Source organism: Oncorhynchus clarkii, chromosome 10 (assembly GCF_045791955.1).
Source record: "Oncorhynchus clarkii lewisi isolate Uvic-CL-2024 chromosome 10, UVic_Ocla_1.0, whole genome shotgun sequence".
NCBI lineage: Eukaryota > Metazoa > Chordata > Actinopteri > Salmoniformes > Salmonidae > Oncorhynchus > Oncorhynchus clarkii.
The window spans coordinates 7158954-7184365 of NC_092156.1; the positions used below are offsets into that span (position 1 = coordinate 7158954).

The 25412-nt window shown below is 43.8% G+C and overlaps 1 protein-coding gene across 4 annotated transcripts in view; it reads left to right on the forward strand.

The window, feature by feature from the left end:
• LOC139417961 (P2X purinoceptor 1-like) overlaps window positions 1-25412 on the forward strand; it is an 80687-nt gene that overhangs the window by 39903 nt on the left and 15372 nt on the right. For 3 of the 4 annotated variants that reach the window (XM_071166988.1, XM_071166986.1, XM_071166989.1), the window contains exons 3-7: window positions 7979-8050; window positions 10200-10269; window positions 14868-14958; window positions 15384-15464; window positions 24962-25103. In XM_071166988.1, coding sequence (XP_071023089.1) covers window positions 7979-8050; window positions 10200-10269; window positions 14868-14958; window positions 15384-15464; window positions 24962-25103 — 456 coding nt within the window. The remainder of the gene's footprint in view (window positions 1-7978; window positions 8051-10199; window positions 10270-14867; window positions 14959-15383; window positions 15465-24961; window positions 25104-25412) is intronic. The other variant, XM_071166987.1, reaches the window with a different exon arrangement.

Consider the following 25412-nt stretch of genomic DNA (forward strand, 5'->3'; position numbering starts at 1 on the left):
GTAGTTGTGTAGTAAGGCAATAGTAGTGTAGTAAGGTAATAGTAGTGTAGTAATAGTGTGATAAGTTAATAGCATCGTAGTAGTAGTGTAGTAGTGCAATAGTATTGTAGTAGTAGTGTGGTAGTAGTGTAGAAAGGTAATAGTAGTGTAATGTAGTAGTAGTGTAATAGTATTGTAATATTAGTGTAGTAGTGTAGTAGCAGTGTAATAAGGTAATAGTGGTGTAATAGTAGTGTAGTAAGGTAATAGTAGTTTAGCAGTAGTGTAATAGTAGTGTGGTAGTATTGTAGTAAGGTGTAGTAATAGTAGTGTAGTAATGTAATAGTAGTGTAACAGTAGTGTAACAGTAGTGTAGTGAGGTAATTGTCGTGTAGTATTGTAGTAGTGTAATAGTAAGGTAATAGTAGGTTAGTATTGTAGTAGTGTATTGGTAGTGTGGTAGTATTGTAATTGTAGTAATAGTAGTGTAGTAATGTAATAGTAGTGTAACAGTAGTGTAACAGTAGTGTAGTGAGGTAATTGTTGTGTAGTATTGTAGTAGTGTAATAGTAAGGTAGGTTAGTATTGTAGTAGTGTATTGCTAGTGTGGTAGTATTGTAATAGTAGTGTAGTGGTGTAGTAAGGTAATAGTATTGTAATAGCAGTGTAGTAATGTATTAGTATTGCAATAGTAGTGTAGTAGTTTAGTAAGGTAAAAGGTATGTAGTAGAATTGTAATAGTATTGCAATAGTGTAATAAGAAGGTAATAGTAGCGTGGTAGCGTGGTAGTAGTGTTATAGTTTAGTGGTATTGTAGTAGTAGTGTAGTAAGGTAGTAGTAGTGTAGTAGTAGTGTAGTAAGGTAATAGTAGTGTAGTAGTGTTGGAATAGTAGTGTAGTAGTAGTGTAATAGCAGTGTAGTGGTGTCTTAAGGTAATAGTATTGTAATAGTAGTGTAGTAGTAGTGTAGTAGTAGTGTAGTAAGGTAATAGTAGTGTAATAGTAGTGTAGTAGTAGTGTAGTAGTAGTGTAGTAAGGTAATAGTAGTGTAATAGTAGTGTAGTAGTAGTGTAATAGTAGTGTAGTAGTAGTGTAGTAGTATTGGAATAGTAGTGTAGTAGTGTCGTAATGTAATAGTATTGTAATAGTAGTGTAGTAGTAGTTTAGTAGTAGTGTAGTAAGGTAATAGTAGTGTAATAGTAGTGTAGTAGTAGTGTAGTAGTAGTGTAGTAAGGTAATAGTAGTGTAGTAGTATTGGAATAGTAGTGTAGTAGTGTCGTAATGTAATAGTATTGTAATAGTAGTGTAGTAGTAGTTTAGTAGTAGTGTAGTAAGGTAATAGTAGTGTAATAGTAGTGTAGTAGTAGTGTAGTAGTAGTGTAGTAGTAGTGTAATAGTAGTGTAATAGTAGTGTAGTAGTAGTGTAGTAGTATTGGAATAGTAGTGTAGTAGTGTCGTAATGTAATAGTATTGTAATAGTAGTGTAGTAGTAGTTTAGTAGTAGTGTAGTAAGGTAATAGTAGTGTAGTGGTAGTGTAGTAGTATTGTACTTGTGGTGTAGTAAGGTAGTAGTAGTGTAATAGTAGTGTAGTAGTATTGTAATAGTAGTGTAGAAATGTAATAGTAGTGTAATAGTAGTTTAGTAGTGTACTAAGGTAAAAGTTGTGTAGTAGAATTGTTCTAGTAGTGCAATAGTGTAATAATAAGGTAATAGTATTGTGGTAGTAGTGTTGTAGTTGTTTAGTGGCATTGTAGTAGTAGTGTAATTGGAGTGTAGTAGTAGTAGTGTAATAGTAGTGTAGTAAGGTAACAGTAGTGTAGTAGTAGTGTAGTACGGTAATATTATTGTAGTAGTGTAATAGTAGTAGTGTAGTAAGGTAATAGTAGTGTAGTAGTGTAGTAAGGTAATAGTGGTTTAGTAAGGTAATAGTGGTGTAGTAGTCTAGTAAGGTAATAGTAGTGTAGTAGTGTAGTAGTGTAGTACGGTACTAGTATTGTAATAGTAGTGTAGTAGTTTTGTAAGGTAACAGTAGTGTAGACTTATTGTAATAGTAGCGTAGTAGTATTTTAGTAGTAGTGTTGACGTATTGTAATAGTAGTGTAGTAGTATTTTAGTAGTAGTGTTGATGTATTGTAATAGTAGCATAGTAGTATTTTAGTAGTAGTGTTGATATATTGTAATAGTAGCGTAGTAGTATTTTAGTAGTAGTGTTGATATATTGTAATAGTAGCATAGTAGTATTTTAGTAGTAGTGTTGATATATTGTAATAGTAGCGTAGTAGTATTTTAGTAGTAGTGTTGATATATTGTAATAGTAGCGTAGTAGTATTTTAGTAGTAGTGTTGATATATTGTAATAGTAGCGTAGTAGTATTTTAGTAGTAGTGTTGATATATTGTAATAGTAGCGTAGTAGTATTTTAGTAGTAGTGTTGATATATTGTAATAGTAGCGTAGTAGTATTTTAGTAGTAGTGTTGACGTATTGTAATAGTAGTGTAGTATAAAGTACTACAGAGAGATTCATCTATGGAAGTCAGAAGACATCTGACAGACTGACGAAGATAAAGATTACCGAGACAGGAGTTTAAAACACTCACATCCTGATTGTCAACAAACAGGCGTGAGAGAGAGAGAAACTGTACCTAACTTTCCCCAGCGGTTATTTTTGTACGCACCCTGATCCTGCTCACACGTTAGGCAAATACATAGACAAACATGAGACTCTCTGTAAACAAAGTGACAGTTCATTGTTTGCCGGTATCTAAGCCGTAAAGAAAACACCACTGTGTGCTCTGAGAGGCGTGACCACGGTTAGTCTATCTCATTCGGAACTGGTTGACTGACGGTCACGAGGAGGGAGATCAATGTCAAAGAAGATGATAAAACACATATCAAGATTATACAGTCTGCCATCTTATGTCCGTATCTATTTACCTATAATATTCAAGATATCTACCTGAAGATGACCTTGTCTGTTATAATGATCTATGGCGTTTGTTTATCTATTCACGGTATCTACCTGAGTATCATGGTGATTTCCAAAACAATTACATTGATACTGGTTATATAGTATTGGATTCATTTATTCAAAACTGTGTTACACCCAAAAGCATTTATTTTCTAGACTAAGAAAATCGGTAGTACATTGAGCATTTACAGTAGAATGAAAATAGGTAATACATTGAGCATTTACAGTAGTATGAAAATAGGTAATACATTGAGCATTTACAGTAGTATGAAAATAGGTAATACATTGAGCATTTACAGTAGTATGAAAATAGGTAATACATTGAGCATTTACAGTAGTATGAAAATAGGTAGTACATTGAGCATTTACAGTAGTATGAAAATAGGTAGCACATTGAGCATTTACAGTAGTATGAAAATAGGTAGCACATTGAGCATTTACAGTAGTATGAAAATAGGTAATACATTGAGCATTTACAGTAGTATGAAAATAGGTAGTACATTGAGCACTTACAGTAGTATGAAAATAGGTAGTACATTGAGCATTTACAGTAGTATGAAAATAGGTAGTACATTGAGCATTTACAGTAGTATGAAAATAGGTAGTACATTGAGCATTTACAGTAGTATGAAAATAGGTAGTATGTTGAGCATTTACAGTAGTATGAAAATAGGTAATACATTGAACATTTACAGTAGTATGAAAATAGGTAAAACATTGAGCATTTACAGTAGTATGAAAATAGGTAGTACATTGAGCACTTACAGTAGTATGAAAATAGGTAGTACATTGAGCATTTACAGTAGTATGAAAATAGGTAGTACATTGAGCATTTACAGTAGTATGAAAATAGGTAATACATTGAGCACTTACAGTAGTATGAAAATAGGTAGTACATTGAGCACTTACAGTAGTATGAAAATAGGTAGCACATTGAGCATTTACAGTAGTATGAAAATAGGTAGCACATTGAGCATTTACAGTAGTAGTAGTACAAATGGTCTTGTACTATTGTCACTACACAGACATATCTTAATTAGATTCATCCACAATTCAATTATACTGACTAACTGCATTCTATAACATTGACAGGAATTGATGCTATCCCATCTGTCTCTTCGCACGATAATAACCACTTCTTCCCGATGTGGTCACAATCAGTGACCGAAATTACTCAAGCATGCCATCCAGACGTGGGTTTAAATACTATTTAATATCTTTCAAATACATTAGCCTGCCTTGAGTGTCAGACGGCCAAGGTTTTCGTTTTGGAAAGCTTGGGCAAGCTCACAGGCAAGTTTAATCAAGCTCAGCTAAATGGTTTTAAATGGTATTTGAACCCAGGTCTGATGACATCTAATGCAGTTACCCAGGCAGGAGGGCTCCAGTACCAGTCCTTATTAATGCAGGGCCACATGTACTGTGCTATATATGGCCTCTACATCTGAGTTAGTTTTTACATTGACGTGAACGACATCATGGTCAAGACTCGGGAGAGGGCCAATAGAAGGAAACCGGATAGCGAGGGACATAGAAATAGTGTTACTAGAACGAGGAAGTGCCTAGGCCAGGGCTATTTTACTGCACCCTCATGTTAATTCAGTCATTATATTTCTATGGGGAGGGGCTATAAGGTCTGTTACCATAACAACGGTGACAAAAGGTTTGTCATGTTGTAACAAATGTTACACATTTAGACCAGTGAACTATCAAGGTAGTTGGGACAGCCCAGTAGGTAGAGAGGAAAGATTATATATATTTTTCCAACTGACCAAGAAGGGTATGTCTGGTCTATGGTCTAATGTTTATTATTTTCATTGAATGCACTATCAAATGCTGTATCTATAAGTACTGGGTGCTGATGGGAGAAAAGAGGTGTCAAAAAAGGCGTGTCTTTTTTAAGCACTGTGGGAGGAGAGAGAGTAATGTCGCTTTCAAATCAACTGGGAACTCGGAAATCTCTGACTTCAGTGCTGTTCAAAACAATGAGCACCAAAAAAAACAACCTTCAACAGTCATCCAATTCAGAATTCCAACTCGGGAAATCTGGCCTCTTTTTTTAGAGCTCCGAATGTCTGACCTGAAGATCACTGACGTCGTATTTTTTGTATTCCCAGTTGTTTTGAATGCGGCATCTGTTTGCGACCTAGAATCAATAGCAAGGTTCTAGAGACTTTAATCTGTAAAGTGTTTTTTTTTAGATCTCTGTTAGGCATCTGGAATAAGCGTAAAGTATTCCTGTTCTGGCGCGCCTCTCCAAACAGTGGATGGATTGATTATAGGCTTCCAAACGGAGTTGCGGAACAATTGAATGCAACCGGTTTTAAGGGGGATCAGTTATTTTTGTTGCCACGCCGATATTTCTTTCCTTTTTAAGGCTGGGGAAGTTGTTATTCTACTTGTAGGGGTCGTTTGCAACAATTGGATGTGCATTTCGATAATAACGATCCCAAAAAGGAAAATATTTGGGTTAAAATAAATAAAATATCATACAAACTATCAAAAAAGAAATTACCTAAACAAAATTAACCTGCTTTTCTTTAAAAAACGAATTCTAATCAGGTCTCAATACAGGCGCAGAAGCCTCCTGTGAGGACGGGATATGTCCTAGCGACAATAGTGCTTCTGCCGGGATGCCTTGGAGCCCCAAAAACTTCTTAGCTACAGATATAATGACATTCTGCTTCTTGGAATTCTTAGACAATTTATTTTATTTTTATTTCACCTTTATTTATCCAGGTAGGCTAGTTAAGAACAAGTTCTCATTTACAACTGCGACCTGGCCAAGATAAAGCAAAACAGTGCGACACAAACAACAACACATGGAATAAAGAAAACATAGTCAATAATACAGTAGAACAAAAGAAAACAACAAGTTGTGCTGTACAATTAATCACTGTGGCTATACAGAGCCTTCAGAAAGTATTCAGACCCCTTGACTTTTTCAACATTTTGTTGTGTTACAGCTTTACTCTAAATATATTACATGTTTTTTTCCCCTCATCAATCTACACACAATACCCCATAATGACATCACAATACCCCATAGTGACATCACAATACCCCATAATGTCAAAGCAAAAACAGGTTTTTAGAAATGTTTCTTAATTTATAATAATAAAAAAATATATATATCACATTTACATAAGTATTCAGACACTTTACTCAGTACTGAAGCACCTTTGCCAGCAATTACAGCCTCAAGTCTTCTTTGGTATGACGTTACAAGCTTGGCGCACCTGTATTTGGGGAGTATCTCCAATTCTTCTCTGCAGATCCTCTCAAGCTCCATCAGGTTGTATGGGGAACATCTATCTCCAAAGATGTTCGATAGGGTTCAAGTCCGGGCTCTTGCTGGGCCACTCAAGGACATTCAGAGACTTGTCCTGAAGCCACTCCTGCGTTGTCTTGACTGTGTGCTTAGGGTCGTTGTCCTGTTGGAAGATGTACCAGTCTGAGGCCCTGAGCGCTCTGAAGCAGGTTTTTATCAAGGATCTCTCTGTACTTTGCCCGTTCATCTTTCCCTCGATCCGGACTAGTCTCCCAGTCCCTTCCAATGAACAACACCCCCACAGCATGATGCTGCCACCGCCATGCTTCACCGTAGGGATGGTGCCAGGTTTCCTCGAGACTTGACGCTTGACATTCAGGCCAAAGAGTTCAATCTTGGTTTCATCAGAAGAGATAGTCTTGTTTCTCATGGTCTGAGAGTCTTTAGGTGCCTTTTGGCAAACTCCAATTGGGCTGTCATGTGCCTTTTCCTGAGGAATGGCTTCCGTCTGGCCACTCTACTATAAAGGCCTGATTGATGGAGTGCTGCAGAGATGGTTGTCTTTCTGGAAGGTTCTCCCATCTCCACAGAGGAACTCTAGAGCTCTGTCAGAGTGACCATCAGGTTCTTGGTCACCTCCCTGACCAAGGCCCTTCTCCCCCGATTGCTAGGAAGAGTCTTGGTGGTTCCAAACTTCTTCCATTTAAGAATGGAGGTCACAGTGTTCTTGGGGACCTTCAATGCAGCAGAAATGTTTTGGTACCCTTCCCCAGATCTGTGCCTCGACACAATCCTGTCTCTGAGTTCTACGGACAATTCCTTTGACCTCGTGGTTTGGTTTTTGCTCTGACATGCACTGTCAACTGTGGGACCTTATATAGACAGGTGTGTGCCTTTCCAAATCATGTCCAATCAATTTAATTTATCCCAGGTGGACTCCAATCAAGTTGTAGAAACATCTCAAGGATGATCAATGGAAACAGGATGCACCTGAGCTCAATGTCGAGTCTCATAGCAAACGGTTTGAATACTCATGTCAATATTGTATTTATTTTTAAATTTGCAAAAATGTCTAAAAACCTGTTTTCGCTTTGTTGTTATGGGATATTGTGTATAGATTACTGAAGATTTTTATTGATTTAATCCATTTTCAAATAAGGCTGTGACAGAATGTGAAAAAAGTCAGGGGTCTGAATACTTTTCGAACGCACTGCATATGCCACAGAATCCACCTTCTTCACATCCAGATGACCAATTGACTTAAAACACTATCAACTGGTTGCCCTGCATCCACCTCCATATCTTCAACACTGCTGCCTCTTACGACTCTCTTCACCACCTCCACATGGGAGATCAGCTGCACAGCCCCGATCCTTCACACCTCAATCTCCTTCACCCTAACAGGGCACTCAAGGAAGTCCAGAGTATGAGCCCCATCACAGTTGCAACATTGTCCAATCACAGATTATTCTATTTCATACCTCCCTCTCTCTCTCTCCCTCTCCCTCTCTGTCTCCCTCTCCCTCCCTTTCTCCTCTCTCTCTCTCTCTCCTCCCTTTCTCCTACTCCCTCCCTCTCTCTCTCTCCCTCTCTCTCTCTCCCTCTCCCTCCCTGTCTCCTACTCCCACCCTCTCTCTCTCTCTCACTCCCTCTCTCACTCTCTCTCTCCCTCTCTCTCTCTCACTCTCTCTCTCTCTCCCTCTCTCTCTCTCTCTCTCCCTCTCCCTCTCCCCCCCCCCCTCTCTCTCTCGTACCTCAGGGGGACTCTTCTTTTGTGGTGATGACCAACTACATTATGACCAAAGGTCAGAAAATTGAAAAATGTTCTGAGGTAAGTCAACTCCTCTCAAAATACTTTCTTCATTCTTTGTATGTCCTTGCTTTTCCTAAATTTGCACAGAGATCATGATTCAGGAGTGTACAAAAAAATTAGGAACACTTGCTCTTTCCGTGACATAAACTGGCCAGACGAATCCAGGTGAAAGCTATGGTCCCTTATTGATGTCACCTGTTCGAGTGTGTCATGAACTGCAATGCTGCTGGGTTTTTCATGCTCAACAGTTTCCCGTGTGTATCAAGAATGGTCCATCACCCAAAGGACATCCAGCCAACTTGATCCAACTCTGGGACGACATGGAGTCAACATGGACCAGCATCCCTGTGGAACTCTTTCGATGCCTTGTAGAGTGCATGGCCCGACGAATTGAGTCTGTTCTGAAGGCAAAAGCGTCTGTAACTCAATATTAGGAAGGTGTTCCTAATGTTTTGTACACTCAGTCTGTGTGTATATAACTATATCAGTGGAGGCTGCTGAGGTGAGAGCGGCTCATAATAATGTCTGGAACGGAGACAATGGAACGGCTTCAATATCTGGAAACCATGGAAACCATGTGTTTGATGTATTTAATACCATTCCACTGATTCCGCTCCTGTCATTACAACAAGCCCGTTCCTCCCAATTAAGGTGCCACCAACAGGAGATTGGTGGCACCTTAATTGGGAGGAACGGGCTTGTTGTAATGACAGGAGCGGAATCAGTGGAATGGTATTAATATATATATACAGTATACATATACAGTGCATTTGGAGAGTATTCAGACCCATTGACTTTTTTCCACAGTTTGTTATGTTACAGCCTTGTTCTAAAATGGATTAAATATTATTATTTTTTAAATATCTAAACAAGATACCCCATAATGACAAAGCAAAAAATTTTTTTTTGACATTTTTGCAAATGAAAAAAAAAAAAAAAAAAAAACACATAAGTATTCAGACCCCTTACTCAGTACTTTGCTGAAGCACCTTTGGCAGTGATTACAGCCTCGAGTCTTCTTGGGTATGATGCTACAAGCTTGGCACACCTGTATTTGGGGAGTTTCTCACATTCTTCTCTGCAGGTCCTCTCAAGCTCTGTCAGGTTGGATGGGGAGCATCGCTGCACAGCTATTTTCAAGTCTCTCCAGAGATGTTCGATCGGCTTCAAGTCCGGGCTCTGGCTGGGCCACTCAAGGACATTCAGAGACTTGTCCCGAAGCCACTCTGGGCTGTGTGCTTAGAGTCGTTGTTTTGCTGGAAGCTGACCCTTCACCCCAGGCTGAGGTCCTTAGTGCTCTGGAGCAGGTTTATATCAAGGATCTCTCGGCACTTTGCTCCGTTCATCTTTCCCTCAATCCTGACTAGTCTCCCAGTCCCTGCTGAAAAACACCCCCATATAATGATGCTGCCACCGGGATGCCACCGTGATGCACAAGATGGCGTCAACAGACATGGCAGCTCTCCTTCTAGATCTTAAGCAATTTTGCAGTATTTCGTAATTTTGTGTGTTATTTCTTACACTATCAGCCCAGAATGTTTATTGTGATATTACATACAGCCGGAAATAACTTTTGGATATCAGAGCGACGGTAACTCACCAGCATCACGGCCAGGAATACAACTTTCCTGAATTGGATCCTTTGTTCATACCCCCCAGAGCAATTTAACTCATCCCATTGGCTGCTCCAAGTTGCCGTCGGCGGAGAAGAGGTGTTCAGAGTGGACTTCTAGTCCGACTCAGGAGGCGGGCGCACCATCCACCGCTTCTGATTATATTACTCCCTAATGTTTAGTCTCTGGACAATAAATTAGACGAGTTCAGGGCGAGGATCTCTTTCCAGAGAGACATCAGTGACTAACATACTCTGTTTCACTGAATCTTGGTTCTCTCGGGATATAGAAACATCTCAAGGATGATCAATGGAAACAGGATGCACCTGAGCTCAATTTTCGAGTCTCATAGCAAAGGGTCTGAATATTTATGTAAATAAGGTATTTCTGTTTTTTATTTTTAATACATTTGCACACAAAACAAAAGGAGTATTATGTGTAGATATTTAATACATTTTAGAATAAGGCTGTAACGTAACAAAATGTGGAAAAGGGGAAGGGGTCTGAATACTTTCCGAATGTACTGTACACTCACTCCAACTCCTGTGTTTCAGCCCCCAAACTCGAAGAATCGATGCAGCTCTGACGCAGACTGTGAAGGGAGATCAGAACGTACGGGAGATGGTAAAGTCCGGACGGCATGGCAGTGTGACAGTGTGGCACAGTCCCCTTCACTAACTCTGGTGTTTCTCAACCTCTGGTCCGCGGACCAGCGCCAGTCTATGGCAAATCACCGGCCAGTCCCTGAGATAGTTAACGGACACTAATGTCGTCAGTTCTACAGTGCTAGTTTGAATGTAAGTTGCCCCCGAGGAGGAAAAAACATTGCTTGTTGGCCCCTGGTATGAAAAAGGTTGAGAAACACTGTGACTAACTAACCCTCCTCACTACCCTCCGCATTGGCACATCTAGCCATCCATTACTACCACTACCCCCTCCCTACCTGACTACTCACACTAGCCATCGTCTCTGTGACTACGTTATGAGGGATAAACAACGAGGGGCTGGGAGTTCTGTGGAAATAATGAGCCCTTCGTCGTCTATCCTTTACTTTCTTAAATGATTACTATATAGAGGATTCTCATTATACATATTTCTAGCCACCGGTGTCCCTGTACTGATAACTGAAATTAAATGTTATTTATCAGAAATTAAAACGGCACATGATTTCACTTGTCAGAGAGCAAAAAAAATAAAAAAAATAATCTTTCAGGTGTTTTAAGTGTCCAGTTGCATCATCATTGAGCAGCAGGGTGGCGGCAGGGTAGCCTAGTGGTTAGAGTGTAGGGGCGGCAGGGTAGCCTAGTGGTTAGAGTGTAGGGGCGGCAGGGTAGCCTAGTGGTTAGAGCGTTGGACTAGTAACCGGAAAGGTTGCAAGTTCAAATCCCTGAGCTGACAAGGTACAAATCTGTCGTTCTGCCCCTGACCAGGCAGTTAACCCACTAGGCTGTCATTGAAAATACGATTTTGTTCTTAACTGACTTGCCTAGTTAAATAAAGGTAAAATAAAATAAAAAAATTTAGGATTAAGTTGGTTTATCGTTGGTTAACTTTCTCAACGGTTCTTTGGTCAGTTTCAGTTAATCTGTACTTTGGGGCTTCTATGAGCTAAATGTACAATACACTAGTCACACAAAACAAAGCCACCAAGATAAACATTTTGACTAGTCAGGAATTTCCCTGCATTCAAGAAGAAAAAGTTTGCTTAATTTAGATCAACAACTTTCCATGTTCTTAGCAGCCAGGATCCAGGATGGATTGAGTGACTTGGATTCTCATTCTATTAAAGCATGCAAACAGACACAGTCAGAGACACAAGCACACAGTCAGAGACATAGGCAGGCAGTCAGAGACAGGCAGGCAGACAGTCAGAGACAGGCAGGCACACAGTCAGAGACAGGCAGACAGTGAGAGACATAGGCAGACAGTCAGAGACAGGCAGACAGTCAGAGACAGGCAGACAGTCAGAGACAGGCAGACAGTCAGAGACAGGCAGGCAGTCAGAGACAGGCAGTCAGTCAGAGACAGACAGGCAGACAGTCAGAGACAGGCAGGCAGACAGTCAGAGACAGGCAGGCAGTCAAAGACAGGCAGACAGTCAGAGACAGGCAGACAGTCAGAGACAGACAGGCAGACAGTCAGAGACAGGCAGGCAGACAGTCAGAGACGGGCAGACAGTCAGAGACGGGCAGACAGTCAGAGATGGGCAGGCAGTCAGAGACAGGCAGGCAGACAGTCAGAGACGGGCAGACAGTCAGAGACGGGCAGGCAGTCAGAGACAGGCAGGCAGACAGTCAGAGACGGGCAGACAGTCAGAGACGGGCAGACAGTCAGAGATGGGCACACGTCAGGGACAGGCACACAGTCAGAGACAGGCACACAGTCAGAGACAGGCACACAGTCAGAGACAGGCAGACAGTCAGAGACAGGCACACAGTCAGAGACAGGCACACAGTCAGAGACAGGCAGACAGTCAGAGACAGGCACACAGTCAGAGACAGGCACACAGTCAGAGACAGGCACACAGTCAGAGACAGGCAGACAGTCAGAGACAGGCAGACAGTCAGAGACAGGCAGGCAGACAGTCAGAGACATAGGCAGACAGTCAGAGACAGGCAGACAGTCAGAGACAGGCAGGCACACAGTCAGAGACATAGGCAGACAGTCAGAGACATATGCAGACAGTCAGAGACAGGCAGGCAGACAGTCAGACAATCAGGGACAGGCAGACAGTCAGAGACGGGCAGACAGTCAGAGACGGGCAGGCAGTCAGAGACAGGCAGGCAGACAGTCAGAGACGGGCAGACAGTCAGAGACGGGCAGACAGTCAGAGATGGGCACACGTCAGGGACAGGCACACAGTCAGAGACAGGCACACAGTCAGAGACAGGCAGACAGTCAGAGACAGGCAGACAGTCAGAGACAGGCAGATAAATTGTAGCGTAGTAGCAGTATATCCAATAACAATTCTAAAGCCTATATAACGTGGCAGTTGAAAGGGTTGGTTGTGTATTTTGTCCTTATGTGACTCTGGGTTACAGCCAAGCCTCTTCAAGCTCTCAGAACCAGATCAGCCCTTTCACTTTCATCATCTGCTGTTGGCAGATGATTTAGATCTGTTGACGCCACCACTGTCATGTTGACTTGGGGGGGCATCTATATATCCTTGTGTCCTTGAGAAGGATGTGCTGGTTAATGGTTAGACTGCGGTTGAAACTAGAGGCAAGCAAACAGAACAGAAGCTGTTAAAGCCCTCAGGGTGAACCGGTCTTATGATCATGTCCTGTAGGGTGGCTCACTTTACCGTGTGTGTAAATCTTTTTCACACTACTCTGCCAATCCAGCTAGGGTCAGAGAGACGGGACCAGAAAGACAGGACAGGGAGAGACAGGACAGGGAGAGACAGGACAGGGAAAACAGGACAGGGAAAACAGGACAGGGAGAGACAGGACATGGAAAGACAAGACCAGGGAGGCAGGACCAGGGAGGCAGGACCAAGGAGGCAGGACCAAGGAGGCAGGACCAGAGAGGCAGGACCAGGGAGGCATGACCAGGGAGGCAGGACCAGGGAGGCAGGACCAGGGAGGCAGGACCAGAGAGGCAGGACCAGGGAGACAGGACCAGAGAGAAAGGACCAGAGAGGCAGGACCAGAGAGGCAGGACCAGAGAGACAGGACCAGGGAGGCAGGACCAGAGAGACAGGACCAGGGAGACAGGACCAGAGAGACAGGACCAGGGAGACAGGACCAGGGAGGCAGGACCAGAGAGACAGGACCACACACAGATAATAGCCATGCTTATCATGCAGAAAGAAATGATCCTTACAGTATAAAATCAGTGAGAGATGAAAGAGACTCACTGAACCCATTTCCTTTGGTGTTCTGTAATGACACACATTTTAGTCAAGGTTTTAAGACGTTTGGATGAGTGGATGATTGAAACAGCAGTTCTATTTAAAGTGGAAGTCATTTTTTCGAGTTAAAAGACATCCTCATCTGTGGTACTGGTTGTCACGATACTACGATAACTGATTTTCCCCTGGCAACAAGGCAAACACGAAGCAGTCTAAACGCTTTGATTCTTTAAAAAACCCTGCTGTATGGAACATAGTGTGATATAACAGGAACATAGTGTGATATAACAGGAACATAGTGTGATATAACAGGAACATAGTGTGATATAACAGGAACATAGTGTGATATAACAGGAACATAGTGTGATATAACAGGAACATAGTGTGATATAACAGGAACATAGTGTGATATAACAGGAACATAGTGTGATATAACAGGAACATAGTGTGATATAACAGGAACATAGTGTGATATAACAGGAACATAGTGTGATATAACAGGAACATAGTGTGATATAGCAGGTGATTCTTTAGATAACCCTGCTGTATGGAACATAGTGTGATATAACAGGAACATAGTGTGATATAACAGGAACATAGTGTGATATAACAGGTGATTCTTTAGATAACCCTGCTGTATGGAACATAGTGTGATATAACAGGTGATTCTTTAGATAACCCTGCTGTATGGGACATAGTGTGATATAACAGGAACATAGTGTGATATAACAGGAACATAGTGTGATATAACAGGAACTTAGTGTGATATAACAGGAACATAGTGTGATATAACAGGAACATAGTGTGATATAACAGGAACATAGTGTGATATAACAGGAACATAGTGTGATATAACAGGAACATAGTGTGATATAACAGGAACATAGTGTGATATAACAGGAACATAGTGTGATATAACAGGTGATTCTTTAGATAACCCTGCTGTATGGAACATAGTGTGATATAACAGGTGATTCTTTAGATAACCCTGCTGTATGAAACATAGTGTGATATAACAGGTGATTCTTTAGATAACCCTGCTGTATGGAACATAGTGTGATATAACATGTGATTCTTTAAAAAACCCTGCTGTATGGAACATAGTGTGATATAACAGGTTAAAGAAACATGTGATTCTGGGCGACAACATCAGGCTGTTTGTTTCCAACATTAGGACTGTTTTCCTCAGGGAATTCAGTCAGCTTCATGTGTTGTGTCCTTGCCTCGAAACCTCTCGAGTAATCGCCTTACTGATATGGTGACAACCCTAATCTGTGGGCTCATAGTTGTTACTCCATGTTGGAAAAGCTATATCCCTCGTGTCTTTTCTCCGTGTCTTTGTCACACTCCACCCCCACCCCACCACAAGGACATATGACGGGGAAGTGCTTGGTGAACACAACAAAGATGTGTGAGGTGCTAGCCTGGTGTCCTGTGGAAGATGACGGCAGTATCCCAGAGTATGTACGATCAATCAAATTATGTTCAAGCTTTACAGGTATAACATTTTAATTACTCATCAGAAGTGTTATGTACTGAATGGTACTGAACAACCTTTGGACTCAAATTATTTGTAGGCTGAAATAAAAACGGTCTCTACCAATTTCTTGTTATGACCTTTCTGTGTGTGTCTGTGTGTGTCTGTGTGTGTCTGTGTGTGTGTCTGTGTGTGTCTGTGTGTGTGTCTGTGTGTGTGTCTGTGTGTGTCTGTGTGTGTGTCTGTGTGTGTCTGTGTGTGTGTGTCTGTGTGTGTCTGTGTGTGTCTGTGTGTGTGTCTGTGTGTGTGTCTGTGTGTGTGCCTGTGTGTGTGTCTGTGTGTGTGTCTGTGTGTGTGTTTATGCTTTGTTGGTCTTTGTTTTCATTTGTTCTACTGTTTTCTGTGCAGCCCTGCGCTGTTGATGTCGGCAGAGAACTTCACACTGTTCATCAAAAACACAATCAACTTTCCAGCCTATGGTGTTACGAGGTAAGACCCCTGTTTGATACGCAACATGCATTCTTTCATCAACACCTATAGAAAATGAGGAGAATAACCATGGGTCCAGTCTATAATACTCATAAAAGCATTAAATCGTTGCTTCTTCTTCCTAATATCATTAGTATTTGCACGATAAGCTGTGCTGCACACAGGTGGTGTCTGTCTCTCTGAACCTACACCACCCTGCCAAACATTATACAGCAAAATAACCATACCATTACCACACCATTGCCAATTAGCATAGCAACAAGATGAAGACATCTCTCCCCTCCTGTTTCACTGATAGCGAGCTGATGTCAGGTCGGTTGCAGGTCATTCAGTAACTCCCTGATAGCGAGCTGAGGTCAGGTTAGTGGCAGGTCATTCAGTAACTCCCTAATAGCGAGCTGAGGTCAGGTCGGTGGCAGGTCATTCAGTAACTCTCTGATAGCGAGCTGAGGTCAGGTCGGTGGCAGGTCATTCAGTAACTCCCTGATAGCGAGCTGAGGTCAGGTCGGTGGCAGGTCATTCAGTAACTCTCTGATAGCGAGCTGAGGTCAGGTCGGTGGCAGGTCATTCAGTAACTCTCCAAGGATCATGAGAGGCAACATAAGTCAACATGAGAAGGGCCAGGTTCTATAGGTTAACATGAGAAGAGCCCGATTCTATCGGTTAACATCAGACGAGACAGATTCTATAGGTTAACATTAGAAGTGCCAGATTCTATAGGTTAACATTAGAAGTGCCAGATTCTATAGGTTAACATTAGAAGTGCCAGATTCTATAGGTTAACATTAGAAGTGCCAGATTCTATATTCTATGCCAGATTACCTTGAATCACTGTGGAAAACCGATTGGATTTGCAGAAGTCATCAACGTTGAAAGAATTTAGTCAGATTTTCACCCAACTTTTAACCTAAATCCAATGGTGACATTTTTTTGTTGATGTTAGTTGACAACTCAACCAAATGTAAATCAGAAAATATATTTCCCGCTGACTGTCCCTTTCTGAAGATAGATGATCAGGACAGTAATGACTTGTGAATAGACATTTAACACAACCACAGATTCATCATTCAATATGTATATATACACTAGATGACAGACAGGGGGTGCTGTTTTGAAGCCATCGTGCCTCCATCTTGGCACTCCCTCACCGTTGTAAAATATACAGTATTTAGAAAGAGACAGAAATACGTGTATTCTATTACAGACACCTTATTGTATACCTTGAAATTATATTATGTGAGCTAAACATAAATGATTATAATAATATAAATATATATAAATCAAGTCAATTGTGATATTAGATTATTTTGCCATTTAAGCATTGCCTCACGTCAGATGGCTTCACTCCTACGCGATACTCGTCCCTCAACCGATCTGTCTTGTAGGTCGTGGAACTCATATATATATATATATATATATATATATATATATATATATATATATATATGTAATATATATACAGTTGAAGTCGGAAGTTTACATACACCTTAGCCAAATACATTTAAACTCAGTTTTTCACAATTCCTGACAATTAATCCTAGTAAAAATGCCCTGTCTTAGGTCAGTTAGGATCACATCTTTATTTTAAGAATGTGAAATGTCAGAATAATAGTAGAGAGAATTATTTATTTCAGCTTGTATTTCTTTCATCACATTCCCAGTGGGTCAGAAGTTTACATACACTCAATTAGTATTTGGTAGCATTGCCTTTAAATTGTTTAACTTGGGTCAAACTTTTCGGGTAGCCTTCCACAAGCTTCCAACAATACGTGGGGTAAATGTTGGCCCATTCCTCCTAATAGAGCTGGTGTATGTCATGTTGTCTTGTCTCTGTCCTTTCCCTTCACCCTGTCTCCCTCTGCTGGTCGTGTTAGGTTACCTTTTCTCCCCCGCTTTCCCCCAGCTGTCCCTTGTCTCCTCTAACTACCCATTCACCCCGTTCCCCACCTGTTCCCTTTTTTCCCTCTGATTAGGTCCCTATATCTCTCTCTGTTTCTGCTCCTGTCCTTGTCGGATTCTTGTTTGTTTGTGTTATTCATGCCTGAACCAGACTATCGTCATGTTTGCTGCAACCTTGTCCTGTCCTGTCGGAATCTGCCGGTCCATCTGAGCCTACCTATGCTTTGTCATTAAAGAAGCTCTGTTTACGTTAATTCGCTTTTGGGTCCTCATTCACGCACCGTAACAGAAGAATCCGACCAAGAATGGACCCAGCGACTTCGGATCCTCTCCACTCAGCCGTCGGGATCCAGGGAGCGATGCTAGGCAGACACGAGCAGGAATTGTCTGCTGCTCGACATGCCGTTGAGACCCTGGCCACCCAAGTCTCCAACCTCACAGAACAGGTTCACCATCTCCGCCTCGATCCACCGGCCACTTCCAGGGCTTTCGAATCTCCGGAGCCCAGAATCAATAACCCGCCGTGTTACTCTGGGGAGCCCACTGAATGCCGCTCGTTCCTCACCCAGTGTGATATTGTGTTTTCTCTCCAGCCCTACACTTTCTCCAGGAGCACTGCTCGTGTCGCCTACGTCATATCTCTCCTTATTGGACGGGCTCGTGAGTGGGGCACGGCAATCTGGGGGGCAAGGGCTGAGTGTACTAACCAGTATCAGGACTTTAAGGAGGAGATGATACGGGTTTTTGATCGATCTGTTTTTGGGGAGGAGGCTTCCAGGGCCCTGTCTTCCCTATGTCAAGGCAATCGATCCATAACTGACTACTCTATTGAGTTTCGCACTCTTGCTGCCTCCAGTGGCTGGAACGAGCCGGCCTTGCTCGCTCGTCTTCTGGAGGGTCTCCGCGCAGAGGTAAAGGATGAGATTCTCTCCCGGGAGGTTCCTTCCAGCGTGGATTCCTTGATTGAACTCGCTATTCGCATTGAGCGACGGGTTGATCTTCGTCACCGAGCTCGTGGAAAGGAGCTCGCGCTCTCCGATGCCCCCCTCTCCGCATCACTACCATCTTCCTCTGCCGGCTCGGGAGCTGAGCCTATGCAGCTGGGAGGTATCCGCATCTCGACTAAGGAGAGGGAACGGAGAATCACCAACCGCCTCTGTCTCTATTGCGGTTCTGCTGGTCATTTTGTCACTTCATGTCCAGTAAAAGCCAGAGCTCATCAGTAAGCGGAGGGCTACTGGTGAGCGCTACTACTCCTGTCTCTCCTTCAAGATCCTGCACTACCTTGTCGGTCCATCTACGCTGGACCGGTTCGTCAGCTTCCTGCAGTGCCTTAATAGACTCTGGGGCGGAGGGCTGTTTTATGGACGAGACCTGGGCTCGGGAACATGACATTCCTCTCAGACAGTTAAAGGAGCCCACGGCCTTGTTCGCCCTGGATGGTAGTCCTCTCCCCAGGATTCAGCGTGAGACGCTACCTTTAACCCTCACTGTTTCTGGTAATCATAGTGAAACCATTTCTTTTTTGATTTTTCGTTCACCTTTTACACCTGTTGTTTTGGGCCATCCCTGGCTAGTTTGTCATAATCCTTCCATTAATTGGTCTAGTAATTCTATCCTCTCCTGGAACGTCTCTTGTCATGTGAAATGTTTAATGTCTGCTATCCCTCCTGTTTCCTCTGTCTCTTCTTCACAGGAGGAGCCTGGTGATTTGACAGGGGTGCCGGAGGAATATCACGATCTGCGCACGGTGTTCAGTCGGTCCAGGGCCACCTCTCTTCCTCCACACCGGTCGTATGATTGTAGTATTGATCTCCTTCCGGGAACCACCCCCCCCCGGGGTAGACTATACTCTCTGTCGGCTCCCGAACGTAAGGCTCTCGAAGATTATTTGTCTGTAGCTCTTGACGCCGGTACCATAGTCCCCTCCTCCTCTCCCGCCGGAGCGGGGTTTTTTTTTGTCAAGAAGAAGGACGGGTCTCTGCGCCCCTGCATAGATTATCGAGGGCTGAATGACATAACAGTGAAGAATCGTTATCCGCTTCCTCTTATGTCTTCAGCCTTCGAGATCCTGCAGGGAGCCAGGTTTTTCACTAAGTTGGACCTTCGTAACGCTTACCATCTCGTGCGCATCAGGGAGGGGGACGAGTGGAAGACGGCGTTTAACACTCCGTTAGGGCACTTTGAATACCGGGTTCTTCCTTTCGGCCTCGCTAACGCTCCAGCTGTCTTTCAGGCATTAGTCAATGATGTCCTGAGAGACATGCTGAACATCTTTGTTTTCGTTTACCTTGACGATATCCTGATTTTTTCACCGTCACTCCAGATTCATGTTCAGCACGTTCGACGTGTCCTCCAGCGCCTTTTAGAGAATTGTCTTTTTGTGAAGGCTGAGAAGTGCACTTTTCATGCCTCCTCCGTCACATTTCTCGGTTCAGTTATTTCCGCTGAAGGCATTAAGATGGATCCCGCTAAGGTCCAAGCTGTCATTGATTGGCCCGTCCCTAAGTCACGCGTCGAGCTGCAGCGCTTTCTCGGCTTCGCGAACTTCTATCGTCGTTTCATCCGTAATTTCGGTCAGGTGGCAGCTCCTCTCACAGCCCTTACTTCTGTCAAGACGTGCTTTAAGTGGTCCGTTTCCGCCCAGGGAGCTTTTGATCTCCTCAAGAATCGTTTTACATCCGCTCCTATCCTTGTTACACCTGACGTCTCTAGACAGTTCGTTGTCGAGGTTGACGCGTCAGAGGTGGGAGTGGGAGCCATCCTTTCTCAGCGCTCCCTCTCTGACGACAAGGTCCACCCATGCGCGTATTTTTCTCATCGCCTGTCGCCGTCGGAACGTAACTATGATGTGGGTAACCGCGAACTGCTCGCCATCCGGTTAGCCCTAGGCGAATGGCGACAGTGGTTGGAGGGGGCGACCGTTCCTTTTGTCGTTTGGACTGACCATAGGAACCTTGAGTACATCCGTTCTGCCAAACGACTTAATGCGCGTCAGGCGCGTTGGGCGCTGTTTTTCGCTCGTTTCGAGTTCGTGATTTCTTATCGTCCGGGCTCTAAGAACACCAAGCCTGATGCTTTGTCTCGTCTCTTCAGTTCTTCAGTAGCCTCCACTGACCCCGAGGGGATTCTCCCTGAGGGGCGTGTTGTCGGGTTGACTGTCTGGGGAATTGAGAGGCAGGTAAAGCAAGCACTCACTCAAACTCCGTCGCCGCGCGCTTGTCCTAGGAACCTTCTTTTCGTTCCCGTTCCTACTCGTCTGGCCGTTCTTCAGTGGGCTCACTCTGCCAAGTTAGCCGGCCACCCTGGCGTTCGGGGTACGCTTGCTTCCATTCGCCAGCGTTTCTGGTGGCCCACCCGGGAGCATGACACGCGTCGTTTCGTGGCTGCTTGTTCGGTCTGCGCGCAGACTAAGTCCGGTAACTCTCCTCCTGCCGGCCGTCTCAGGCCGCTTCCTATTCCCTCTCGACCGTGGTCTCACATCGCCTTAGATTTTGTCACCGGACTGCCTTCGTCAGCGGGGAAGACTGTTATTCTTACGGTTGTCGATAGGTTCTCTAAGGCGGCTCATTTCATTCCCCTTGCTAAGCTTCCTTCTGCTAAAGAGACGGCACAAATCATCATCGAGAATGTTTTCAGAATTCATGGCCTTCCGTCAGACGTCGTTTCGGACAGAGGTCCGCAATTCACGTCTCAATTTTGGAGGGAGTTTTGCCGTTTGATTGGGGCTTCCGTCAGTCTCTCTTCCGGCTTTCACCCCCAGTCTAACGGTCAAGCAGAACGGGCCAATCAGACTATTGGTCGCATCTTACGCAGTCTTTCTTTTCGCAACCCTGCGTCTTGGTCAGAACAGCTCCCCTGGGCAGAATACGCCCACAACTCGCTTCCTTCGTCTGCGACCGGGCTATCTCCTTTTCAGAGTAGCCTCGGGTACCAGCCTCCGTTGTTCTCATCTCAGTTCGCCGAGTCCAGCGTCCCCTCCGCTCAGGCTTTTGTCCAACGTTGCGAGCGCACCTGGAAGAGGGTCAGGTCTGCACTTTGCCGTTATAGGGCGCAGACTGTGAGAGCTGCTAATAAGCGTAGAACTAAGAGCCCTAGGTATTGTCGCGGTCAGAGAGTTTGGCTCTCCACTCAGAACCTTCCCCTTAAGACGGCTTCTCGCAAGTTGACCCCGCGGTTCATTGGTCCATTCCGTATCTCTCAGGTCATTAATCCTGTCGCAGTGCGACTTCTTCTTCCGCGATATCTTCGTCGCGTCCACCCGGTCTTCCATGTCTCCTGTGTTAAGCCCGTTCTTCGCGCCCCCGCTCGTCTTCCCCCCCCCCCCCCCCATCCTTGTCGAGGGCGCACCTATCTACAGGGTCCGTAAGATCTTGGACATGCGTCCTCGGGGCCGTGGTCATCAGTACCTAGTTGACTGGGAGGGGTACGGTCCTGAGGAGAGGAGTTGGGTTCCCTCTCGGGACGTGCTGGACCGTGCGCTGATTGATGATTTCCTCCGTTGCCGCCAGGTTTCCTCCTCGAGTGCGCCAGGAGGCGCTCGGTGAGTGGGGGGGTACTGTCATGTTGTCTTGTCTCTGTCCTTTCCCTTCACCCTGTCTCCCTCTGCTGGTCGTGTTAGGTTACCTTTTCTCCCCCGCTTTCCCCCAGCTGTCCCTTGTCTCCTCTAACTACCCATTCACCCCGTTCCCCACCTGTTCCCTTTTTTCCCTCTGATTAGGTCCCTATATCTCTCTCTGTTTCTGCTCCTGTCCTTGTCGGATTCTTGTTTGTTTGTGTTATTCATGCCTGAACCAGACTATCGTCATGTTTGCTGCAACCTTGTCCTGTCCTGTCGGAATCTGCCGGTCCATCTGAGCCTACCTATGCTTTGTCATTAAAGAAGCTCTGTTTACGTTAATTCGCTTTTGGGTCCTCATTCACGCACCGTAACAGTGTAACTGAGTCAGGTTTGTAGGCCTCCTTGCTCGCACACGCTTTTTCAGTTCTGCCCACATATTTTCAATAGGATTGAGGAAAGGGCTTTGTGATGGCCACTCCAATTTTATATTTGAGATTCTTCAAAATAGCCACCCTTTGCCTTGATGACAGCTTTGCACACTGTTGCCACACACTCTTTCTCTCAACCAGCTTCATGAGGTAGCCAACTGGAATGCATTTCATATTAATAGGTGTGCCTTCTAAAAAGTTAATTTGTGGAATTGATTTTCTTCTTAATGCGTTTGAGCCAATCAGTCGTGTTCTGCCAAGGTAGGGGTGGTATACAGATATAGCCCTATTTGGTAAAAGACCAAGTCCATATTATGGCAAGAACAGCTCAAATAAGCGAAGAGAAACGACAGTCTATTACTGTCATGAAGGTCAGTCAATACAGAACATTTCAAGAACTTTTAAAGTTTCTTCATGTGCAGTCGCAAAAACCATCAAGTGCATGATGAAACTGGCTCTCATGAGGACCGCTACAGGAAAGGAAGACCCAGAGTTACCTCTGCTGCAGAAGATAAGTTCATTAGAGTTAACTGGACCTCAGAAATGTCAGCCCAAATGCTTCACAGAGTTCAAGTAACAGACACATCTCAACACCAACTTTTCAGAGGAGACTGCGTGAATCAGGCATTCATGGTCACATTGCTGCAAAGGACTCCAAAGGAAACTACTGAAGGACACCAATAAGATGAAGAGACTTGCTTGGGCCAAGAAACACAGGCAATGGACATTAGACTTTTGGAAATCTGTCCTTTGGTCTGATGAGTCCAAATTTGAGATTTTTGGGTCCAACCACAGTGCCTTTGTGAGACTCAGAGTAGGTGAATGGATGATCTCCACATGTGTGGTTCCCACCATGAAGCATGGAGGAGGAGGTGTGATGGTGCTTTGCTGATGACACTGTCAATTATTTATTTAGAATTCAAGGCACACTTAACCAGCATGGCTACCACAGCATTCTGCAGCGATACGCCATCCCATCTGGTTTGCACTTAGTGGGACTATTATACATCTCCAGGCTGTATAGGGGTTATTTGACCAAGAAGGAGAGTGATGGAGTGCTGCATTACATTACCTGGCCTCCACAATCACCCAACCTCAACCCAGTTGAGATGGTTTGGGATAGGTTGGACCGCAGAGTGAAGGAAAAGCAGCCAACAAGTGCTCAACATATGTGGGAACTCCTTCAATACTGTTGGAAAAGCATTCCAGGTGAAGCTGGTTGAGAGAATGCCAAGAGTGTGCAAAGCTGTCATCAAGGCAAAGGGTGGCAACCTTGAAGAATCTCTTAATATAAAATACATTTCGATTTGTTGAACACTTTTTTGGTTACCACATGACTCCATATGTGTTATTTCATAGTTTTGGTTACCACATGACTCCATATGTGTTATTTCATAGTTTTGATGTCTTCACTATTATTCTACAATGTAGAAAATAGTAAAAAGTAAGAGAAACCCTTGAATGACAGGTGTGTCAAAACCTTTGACTGGTACTGTATATAAAAACATTTTCCTTCAAGTAGATTACTGATGCTACTGTCCCCAATACAAGAACAAAAAAATACTTAAATACATGTAATTTTGTCCTTGAAACATTGAATTGAAATACTGTAGAATTCCATTAATTCCTATGGAGGACTGATCCTACTGGGGAGTACCAATATGGCCGACCGTTGGCTTCCAAGCCTCTCATACATAGCATCAGCAATCCAGGGTTTGTTTACATCATTGTTAATAATACTGCCCCCTCTCTGCTCTTCTGTGGGGGAGCAGAACATTAAGGCCTCAGACCATATATCAGGCTCCCGAGTGGCGCAGCGGTCTAAGAAGGTAATGTATCTCAGTGCAAGAGTGGGTCACTGCAGTCCCTGGTTTGAATCCAGGCTGGATCACATCCAATTGGGATTTGGAGTCCCATAGGGTGGTGCACAATTGGCCCAGGGTCGTTCCGGGTTTGTCCGGGGTAGGCCGTCATTGTAAATAAGAATTTGTTCTTAACTGACTTATATATGTTTTAATATAGAGCAGGTCGGCAGGAGAATAAATAACATCCTACACCTCATCCACCAGCCTCTCTTAGAAAAAGGGTTTCCAAGGGGTTTTACCTGGAACCAAAAAGGGTTCTTCTAAGAGTTCTCCTATGGGGACAGCCGAAGAACGCTTTAAGGTTCTAGATCAGGGATAGGCAACCGTGGTCCTGGAGTGCCGCAGGCACTTCATGTTTTTGATTGAACCAACCTGGAAGACCAGGTGTGTTGAATTGAGGCAATCACTGAACTGATCAATTAGCTCAGATGGTCAGGTGTGGCGCCTAGTTGGAACGACATCCTGCAAGCCCTGCGGAACTCCGGGAACAGGGTTCTAGATGGCACCGTTTCTTCTATGAGTGAGGTGCCCAGAGGACCATTAAGGAGCCTCAGGCAATGGTTGCTATGTTTGATACATGCATTACATCACACACATATTGTGTATGTAGCTAGGCACTGAATATGGAGGAGGTCCCAAATGTGATATTGATTCAAATATCTATTTTGCTACATAACAAGTACAGTATGATATAAACTTGCCATCTTTTTAATTAAGAATGATCTCTTCCTGTTCTCACTCTAGGTGTAACCTCGTAGAAGGTATCGACAATCAGTACATCAAAAGTTGCCTGTATGACCCAAAGACGGCCCCACTGTGTCCCATTTTCAGACTGGGCGACTTGGTACAGATGTCTGGCTTCAACTTCGCCGCCATAGCCAAAGTGGTGAGCAATATGCTATAACATTTATGCGTGAAGGGGGTTTGCAAGTACCTGTCAGTCCCTGTATGGTTGTGTGTTTTGTTGTAATGAGGTATAATGGTGGTGTTATTGTTAACGAGGTATGATGTTGGTGTTATTGGTAATGAGGTATGATGGTGGTGTAATTGGTAACGAGGTATGATGATGGTGGTGTTATTGGTAACGAGGTATGATGATGATGGTGTTATTGGTAACAAGGTATGATGATGATGTTATTGGTAACGAGGTATGATGATGGTGGTGTTATTGGTAATGAGGTATGATGGTGGTGTA